General features: G+C 39.5%; 1 protein-coding gene across 3 annotated transcripts in view; it reads left to right on the top strand.

Annotated features, from left to right (window-relative positions):
* TMBIM6 (transmembrane BAX inhibitor motif containing 6) overlaps positions 1-3,388 on the top strand; it is a 37,121-nt gene extending 33,733 nt beyond the window's left edge. For all 3 annotated transcript variants that reach the window (XM_053708044.1, XM_053708042.1, XM_053708045.1), the window contains exons 9-10: positions 1,148-1,223; positions 1,688-3,388. In XM_053708044.1, coding sequence (XP_053564019.1) covers positions 1,148-1,223; positions 1,688-1,711 — 100 coding nt within the window. In that variant the 3' untranslated portion in view covers positions 1,712-3,388. The remainder of the gene's footprint in view (positions 1-1,147; positions 1,224-1,687) is intronic.
* The last annotated feature ends 6,212 nt before the right edge of the window (positions 3,389-9,600 follow it).

Raw genomic sequence — 9,600 nt, forward strand, 5'->3', positions numbered from 1 at the left:
TTAGCTTTCAACTAAGAATACCAAGAGAACAAAGCAAAATTGGTGATAAAAAGTAAATTGGAAAGTTGTTTAAAATGTCATCCCCTATTTTAATTGTGAAAGTTTATTTTGGATTTGACCTTCCCTTTAAGCATATCCTTGAAATAAAGAGTAATGGGAGTGGATACTAAAACCAAATTGGATTACAATTAAAGGAAGAATTACCAGTCATTTATTAGTGGTTTACCAGCCAGGTTTTAACCGGTAACTGCTTAAATCTTTAGTTGGCAAGGAGGAGTATTCATGTGGGCTCATGTAGGATCTAAGGACTTAAAGTGAGTGTAACCTTTCATGAATTAGTGCCCGGTTTTTAAAAAATACTATTAAAAACAGGGGCACTTTCATTCATGAAAGTTTACATTGCAGCTTATTTTTTTACAAATACCTTTTCTCTTCTGCAAAGCTGGATCAGCAATCCCCCACCCGCAGCTCCTCTGTACTTAAGTCACCAATGACTACACCAGCTTCCTCCAATCACGGCGTGACCTCGCAAGATGGATGCTCTGGGGTGAGGAGCCATGATTGGAGGAAGCCGGATTCGTAATTGCTGACGTCGGTACAGAGGATCCGTGTGGGGGAGATCGCTGGTCCAGCTTGGCTGCAGGAAAAGGTAAGTATTTGTTAAAAGAAACAAAAACACTGCAATGTAAACTTTCATGAATGAAAGTGCCCCTGTTTTTAATAGTATATTTAAAAACCGGGCACTAATTCCTGAAAGTTTACATGCACTTTAATGGGCTATCTGTATTTTTAATGCATATTTGGTACCCCAGTTAAATGTGTGAAAGAGATTAGAGTCAAAATGTGTGTTTAAGGGGGGGATGAAAATCAGACCATGTTTTTTAATCCAGAGAAGAGTATAAAGCACCAAGGAAAGTCTTTGACAGAGGATTTGAATATCTCAGGAATTTGGAAGCTATGCTTCCTAGACTTTGTGGCTATTCTTGGATTTTTCTACAAATTGTGTGGATGGCTCTAAATGTCATATCTGGCTTTATAAAGTTCATATAAATGTGCCAATGCCTGCTTATGCATGATTTATGAATCATATCCAGCAATTGCCCACCACTGTCTTTTATACTAAACCAAGTCTAATTCGATTTTATAGGCACTGTGTGGATTTGTTTTTGGATTTTATCACCATCTTCAGGAAGCTAATGATAATCCTGGCTATGAATGAGAAGGTTTGTATTTTATTTTCAATAATTGTTTGTGCTAGAAAATATTAAAGGGATGTTATAGTAAAAAAATAGGATTTGTTAGTGCACACAATTTTATCACTATCAACCCTGCAAATCTATGCGTTTAACTCCTGCAAAGTTTAAAGTACCATTTAGGAGCTGCAGAGAACTGTTGGTCCAGAGCAGAAACTGACGCCGTTACATGACTATGCTGATTGAGGCCGTTTTGGTTTCTGCTCTGGGGGACAACAGTTCTCTGTTGCTCCCAAGTGGTACTTTGCAAGGGTTAAACACAGGTTTGCTGGGTCGACCGTGATAGAGCATGTTTTTTTTTTTCACTATAATTAACCTTTTAAGTATTCTATTTGTATAGGATGATTCTTACTTAAAATATATATTCTGTTTTAATTAAAATTGTATTGGAGAACAATATGATCTCACTGTATTATAATTTTATATATTTATAGGAAAAGAAGAAAGAAAGGAAGTGAACATGACTGCCCAATTTTCCTCCTGATATTCTTTTGGGTTTTCATCCTTTTCTTCTGGTGGCTTTGTGTGCTATGGTATAATGGAAAGCTTGGGAATCGCTTTAAACTTTGTACATTTTGTTATATGAGCTTTCTCTCTTCCCTTGATCTCTGGTGTTTTGCTGATTTTTCAAGGGGCTTCATTTTTCTCTTTTCCCACCATCTGAAAAGTACACCTTGTTGCAGTGACTCACAAGTTCAGTCCTCAAGAACCACATATACTTGCCGATGATTCCAAGTTTCTAAATTAGTGTGATATTTTATTTTTAAATAAAAAAAAAAAAAACTATATGGCCGGTTTGTGGTGCTTAAGGATCTCACTACTTTGAACTTGCTATAGAGTTTTTCCTGATCATATAATAACCTCTACCTAATGTAACATTCCCTCTGTGGCATAAACCCTTTCTTTCTCTGGCAGTACACATTGGTTCCTTGACTTTGAAACCCTTTCCATATCTGCAGCACTTTGATTCTTGGAACCTAGCCCATTTTGGCAGATAAACAGTTTGCTCACCAGCACCACAAATATTTTTCTGAAAGACCCTAATATTGAAGGATTACTCTTGGACTGAAAATGCTTAGTGCAATGTGGTGTTCCTCAGGGATTACTTCTTCTGCGATCACCTGTTATTCTACCACTTTTACTGGGGTTATTAGATTTAGAGCACATCTCTTTAACTGATCAAGATAAATGGAAAACAGGAGGCCCAGTCTGCTTGCTGCATATGAGCTAGATCAAGATTAGTAGCCAGGCGCTGCTTGTAGGACCTTCTGTTTCTGCTAAGTCTTCATTTGAGATCAATATTAACCCAATTATTAAGTTGCTGTTTCATGAAGGAAGTAAACCTGTGTTAAAAGCACTAGATAAATATCCGCTAATGTTCCCTACTCGCCATCTTTTCTCCCTCTTTTGGCACCCTCTGTATTTTAAGGTCATCTGTTAAGATCAGGATTGCAACAAGAAGCATATCTCGTATAACAAAAGTGCGAGTTAAATCCCCCCCCTTGCAAAAAAAAAGTGTTTACAGGCCGCAGCTATTTGTAGATGTTTTATAGACCTGTATTATATGGATAATTAGGTAAGTTTATTTTACATAGGAGCAGCATCTCATTGCGTATGCTCCTGCAACAGAGAAAAGACCCTGCAACAACCTCTTTAAGACATTTTTGAGGAAAAAAAACACTTTCTTTAACCCCTTGGCTGCCAGAAAGGGTTGTAATGTAGCAAATTGCACTCAGACAGCCAATTTCTATTGTTTGGATTTTACTAACACAAGGATCCATCGTTTCCAGCATTTTACCCATGAAGCCATAGATGGGAAGAGGTTAAGGTCTGAGGCTGTGTGCAGGAGTTTGGATTATAAAGTGTTATTTGTCCCCGCTGTTCCTTCTCCCTTAACTTTTTGCATGCTTTTAGGGATCCCGCAAGCTGCTTTAGAAACAGTGCCAAGAATTACCCTGAAGGAAATAAAATCTATGTGAAAAAAATGTCTAACAAGTTTTCATAATCACTTTATTTTATAGTGCAGTGATTAACTGATTACATATATAACTCCAACTGTGAAGACTGGGAGAATTTTGATTATATAAAAATATTAATATGTACAAATGGAATAAACTGTACTAAAATAAACAGAAGTTGTGTGTTTTTGTTTTGTATGTGTATATAAAACTATTCAATGCCTCATGCACCCTCCCCCCCCCCATCCCATCACACTGCATACCTCCTATATCAGGTCCTTTTCATACAATTAACACACATCCCCATTTTAAAAGATAAATTCAAAATGTACCCTTTCAAAAAGCTTGCAACTAATTTAACATTAACTATTTGGGTTGTATGTCAAGATTTGTCACTGTAAATAACTATCTCGATTACTGTTAATTGGCAAAAAAAAAGTCTAAAGTTAAAGTTCTCAAACGTTAAAAAGGAAGGAAATTATGAACTTAAACTAACCCTTCCCTAGGTGACATCACTGTTTGAATTGCACATGACTGATGAAATTACTAGTGACACAGCCCATGACCTCATACAGATAAGAAAAATATTCTCTAAAATCACTGGTTTTCAAACCTGTCCTCAGGCCACATTTTGTGGATATCTGAACTGGAGCACAGGTGAAATAATCAGCTGATTAGGAAACCAAATTATTTTACCTGCTCATCAAAGGTAATCCTGAAAACCTGGACTGTTGAGAAGGCCTGAGGGACAGGTTTGAAAACCAGTGTTTTAAATCATTGACCCCCATGACATCTTTCTACGCAGATAAATTATATTTCTTTCATGTAATTGGCAAGAGTCCATGAGCTAGTGACGTATGGGATATACAATCCTACCAGGAAGGGCAAAGTTTCCCAAACCTCAAAATGCCTATAAATACACCCCACAATTCAGTTTTACAAACTTTGCCTCCTATGGAGGTGGTGAAGTAAGTTAGTGCTAAGATTTCTACATTGACATGCGCTTCTCAGCTTTTTTTGAAGCCCGATTCCTCTGAGTACAGCGAATGTCAGAGGGTTCTGATGAGAGTATCACCTATTGAATACAATGATTTTCCTAAAAAGGGTCTATTTCATAGGTTCTCTGTTATCGGTCGTAGAGATTCATCTCCTACCTCCCTTTTTAGATCGACGATATACTCTCATATACCATTACCTCTACTGATAATGATTGTGAATCTCCTCCTTTTCTGATTTTTCATCAGGGTAAGGCGGTTTTGCCTAAAGTTGTGAATTCTAACAACATTAGAGAAATTGTTGTCCCTTCCTTGTGTCCTAATCCTAAGAATTCTTTGGAAAGATCCTTACATTCTTTGGATGTGGTGAGAGCTTTGAAATATTATGTTGAAGCTACTAAAGATTTCAGGAAGACTTCTAGTCTGTTATATTTTCTAGTCCTAGGAAAGGTCAGAAGGCCTCTGCTATTTCCTTGGCTTGTTGGTTAAAGCTTTTGATTCTTATTTGGACTCGGGTCAGGCTCCGCCTCAGAATTACAGCTCATTCTACTAGATCAGTCTCCACTTTGTGGGCTTTTAAGAATGAAGCTTCAGTTGATCAGATTTGCAAATCAGCAACTTGGTCCTCTGCATACATTTACTAAATTCTACCATTTTGATGTATTTGCTTATTCAGAAGCAGCTTTTGGTAGAAACGTTCTTCAGGCAGCTGTTAAAGTTTGATTCTTCTGCTGATGTTTTAAGTTTTTCATTATGAGAATAACTTATATTTTGAGTTGTGGATTATTTTTTCAGCGAGAAATGGCTGTTTTTTTTTATCCCTCCCTCTCTCTAGTGACTCTTGCGTGGAGTTCCAAATCTTGGGTATTGATATCCCATACGTCACTAGCTCATGGACACTTGCCAATTACATGAAAGAAAACATAATTTATGTAAGAATTTACCTGATAAATTCATTTCTTTCATATTGGCAAGAGTCCATGAGGCCCGCCCTTTTTATGGTGGTTATGATTTTTTTGTATAAAGCACAATTATTTCCAAATTCCTTTGATGCTTTTTACGCCTTTCTTTATCACTCCACTTCTTGGCTATTCGTTAAACTGAATTGTGGGTGTGGTGAGGGGTGTATTTATTGGCATTTTGAGGTCTGGGAAACCTCTGCCCTTTCTGGTAGGATTGTATATCCCATATGTCACTAGCTCATGGACTCATGCCAATATGAAAAATTAATTTATCAGGTAAATTCTTACATAAATGATGTTTTTCTAAATAGTCAATGGCTCTGGTAGTGGCATAACCCATGACATCATTTTTCAGATCTGAGAAATAATTTTCCCTTTTTTAATGCTATTTTCCTCACCCTGGACCATATCCTTATTTGCACACTTAAGGATCTCCTCATTTCCTTCACACACATTCTTGCCTTTTGTGTTGCCTCTTCTATCAGCCACATTTACAACACACCAGCACCTGATTATCCTAATATGTCTGTTACCCTTCCCACACTAGTCCTAATTTCTTTTGTAAAATGATGGTCTACATTCCTCCATAACACATGAGATATTTTCCGGGGCACTAGGAGGAAGTCAAGAACCCAAATCGGAGCTTAAAATACCTCCCATCTCTCGGTTTTGTTCTTGTCCTTGTAGAAGTTGGTTAAGAATAGAGGTCCAGCTACTTGCTTATGGATAGCACATTGGGAGCACAGACCTATGTGATACCCAGGGTCCCTGGGACATATTTACAAAGACGGAAAAGACTTAACAGCAACTGAATGAAGCAGGCACATATGAATACCCTGTTATGTGCACAGCATTTCCCTAATGGGACTTTGCCATAACTACCCTCAGGTGATATGGGGACTCGTCCCTATTTCTCTTGTTAGGTGTATCCAGTCCACGGATCATCCATTACTTGTGGGATATTCTCCTTCCCAACAGGAAGTTGCAAGAGGATCACCCACAGCAGAGCTGCTATATAGCTCCTCCCCTAACTGCCACATCCAGTCATTCTCTTGCAAGCTCTCAACATAGCTGGAGGTAGTTAGAGGAAAGTGGTAAAATATAGTTAGTTTTTTCTTCAATCAAAAGTTTGTTTTTAAATGGTACCGGAGTGTACTGTTTTATCTCAGGCAGCATTTAGAAGAAGAATCTGCCTGCGTTTTTCTATGATCTTAGCAGAAGTAACTAAGATCCACTGCCGTTCTCACATATGTCTGAGGAGTGAGGTAACTTCAGAGGGAGAATGGCGTGCAGGGTATCCTGCAATAAGGTATGTGCAGTTTGTTTTTCTAGGGATGGAATTTGCTAGAAAATGCTGCTGATACCGGATTAATGTAAGTTAAAGCCTAAATACAGTGATTTAATAGCGACTAGTATCAGGCTTGCTATCAGAGGTATATACTCTGATTAATGTGCAATATAAAACGTTTACTGGTATGTTTAATCGTTTTTATATATGCTTTGGTGATAAAACTTATTGGGGCCTAGTTTTTTCCACATGGCTGGCTTTATTTTTGCCTAGAAACAGTTTCCTGAGGCTTTCCACTGTTATAGTATAAAAGTTACAATTGGTGCAGTTAAAATTACAAACTGACATTCAGTTTCCCTCAGCAGTCCCCTGCATGCTATAGGACATCTCTGAAGGGCTCAAAAGGTTTCAAAAGTAGGAGCTCAGTTGTTATGACTGTTTAAAAAACATATTTTTCGTTTTGTTAATCTGTTTTTTGTATTATGGGGTTAATCATCCATTTGCAAGTGGGTGCAATGCTCTGCTAACTTGTTGGATACACTGTAAAAATTTCGTTAGTTTAACTGCCTTTTTTCACTGTTATTTCAAATTTTGGCAAAATTTGTTTCTCTTAAAGGCACAGTAACGGTTTTTTTTTTTATATATTGCTTGTTAACTTGATTTAAAGTGTTTTCCAAGCTTGCTAGTCTCATTGCTAGTCTGTATAAACATGTCTGACATAGAGGAAACTCCTTGTTCATTATGTTTAAAAGCCATGGTGGAACCCCATAGGAGAATGTGTACTAAATGTATTGATTTCACTTAAAACAATAAAGATCAGCTGTTATTTTTAAAAGAATTATCACCAGAGGATTCTGACGAGGGGGAAGTTATGCTGACTAACTCTCCCCACGTGTCGGACCCTTTGACTCCCGCTCAAGGGACTCACGCTAAAATGGCGCCAAGTACATCAAAGACTCCCATAGCAATTACTTTGCAGGACATGGCGGCAATCATGGATAATACCCTGTCAGCGGTATTAGCCAGACTGCCTGAATTCAGAGGAAAGCGCGATAGCTCTAGGGTTAGACGTAATACAGAGCGCGCAGATGTTTTAAGGCCCATGTCTGATACTGCGTCACAATATGCAGAAGCTGAGGAAGAGCTTCAGTCTGTGGGTGACGTCTCTAACTCGGGGAAACCTGATATGTCTACTTTTAAAGTTAAGCTTGAGAACCTCCGGGTGTTGCTTGGAGAGGTTTTAGCTGCTCTGAATGACACAATTGCAGTACTAGAGAAATTGTGTAGACTGGATAAATACTACTCGGTGCCGGTGTGTACTGACGTTTTTCCAATACCTAAAAGGTTTACAGAAATTATTACTAAGGAGTGGGACAGACCCGGTGTGCCTTCCCCCCCCCCCCCCTCCTATTTTTAGAAAAATGTTTCCAATAGACGCCACCACACAGGACTTATGGCAGACGGTCCTTAAGGTGGAGGGAGCAGTTTCTACTTTAGCAAAGCGTACCACTATCCCTGTCGAGGACAGTTGTGCTTTTTCAGATCCAATGGATAAAAAATTAGGTTACCTTAAGAAAATGTTTATTCAACAAGGTTTTATCCTGCAGCCCCTTGCATGCATTGCTCCTGTCACTGCTGCTGCGGCGTTCTGGTTTGAGTCTCTGGAAGAGGCCTTTCAGACAGCTACTCCATTGACTGAAATACTTGATAAGCTTAGAACACTTAAGCTAGCTAATTCTTTCGTTTCTGATGCCATTGTTCATTTGACTAAACTAACGGCTAGGAATTCTGGATTCGCTATCCAGGCTTAAATCATGGTCAGCTGACGTGACTTCAAAGTCTAAATTACTTAACATTCCCTTTAAGGGGCAGACCCTATTCGGGCCTGGTTTGAAGGAAATTATTGCTGACATTACTGGAGGTAAGGGTCATACCCTTCCTCAGGACAGGGCCAAATCAAGGGCCAAACAGTCTAATTTTTGTGCCTTTCGAAACTTCAAGGCAGGTGCAGCATCAACTTCCTCTGCTACAAAACAAGAGGGAACTTTTGCGCAATCCAAGCCGGCCTGGAAATTAACCAGGCCTGGAGCAAAGGCAAGCAGGCCAGAAAGCCTGCTGCTGCCTCTAAGACAGCATGAAGGAACGGCCCCCTATCCGGCAACGGATCTAGTAGGGGGCAGACTTTCTCTCTTCGCCCAGGCGTGGGCAAGAGATGTTCAAGATCCCTGGGCGTTGGAGATCATATCTCAGGGATATCTTCTGGACTTCAAACCTTCCCCCCCACAAGGGAGATTTCACCTTTCGAGATATCTGTAAACCAGATAAAGAAAGAGGCATTCTTACACTGTGTGCAAGACCTCCTAATAATGGGAGTGATCCATCCAGTTCCACAGATGGAACAAGGACAGGGATTTTATTCAAATCTGTTTGTGGTTCCCAAAAAAGAGGGAACCTTCAGACCAATTTTGGATCTAAAGATCTTAAACAAATTCCTCAGAGTTCCATCGTTCAAAATGGAAACTATTTGGACAATCCTACCTATGATCCAGGAGGGTCAGTACATGACCACAGTGGATTTGAAGGATGCTTACCTTCACATACCGATTCACAAAGATCATCATCGGTTCCTAAGGTTTGCCTTTCTAGACAGGCATTACCAGTTTGTGGCTCTTCCTTCGGGTTAGCTACAGCCCCAAGAATTTTTACAAAGGTTCTGGGGTCTCTTCTGGCGGTCCTAAGACCACGGGACATAGCAGTGGCCCCTTATCTAGACGACATCCTGATACAGGCGTCAAACTTCCAAATTGCCAAATCTCATACGGACATAGTGTTGGCATTTCTGAGGTCGCATGGGAGGAAAGTGAACGAGGGAAAGAGTTCTCTATCACCCCTCACAAGGGTTTCCTTCCTAGGAACTCTGATAGATTCTGTAGAATTGAAAATTTAACTGACGGAGTCCAGGTTATCAAAGCTTCTAAATTCCTGCTGTGTTCTTCACTACATTCCGCGCCCTTCGGTGGCTCAGTGCATGGAAGTGATCGGCTTAATGGTAGCAGCGATGGACATAGTGCCATTTGCGCGCCTACATCTCAGACCACTGCAATTATGCATGCTCAGTCAGTGGAATGTGGAATACCCAGATTT

Source organism: Bombina bombina, chromosome 3, assembly GCF_027579735.1.
Source record: "Bombina bombina isolate aBomBom1 chromosome 3, aBomBom1.pri, whole genome shotgun sequence".
Taxonomy (NCBI): Eukaryota; Metazoa; Chordata; class Amphibia; order Anura; family Bombinatoridae; genus Bombina; species Bombina bombina.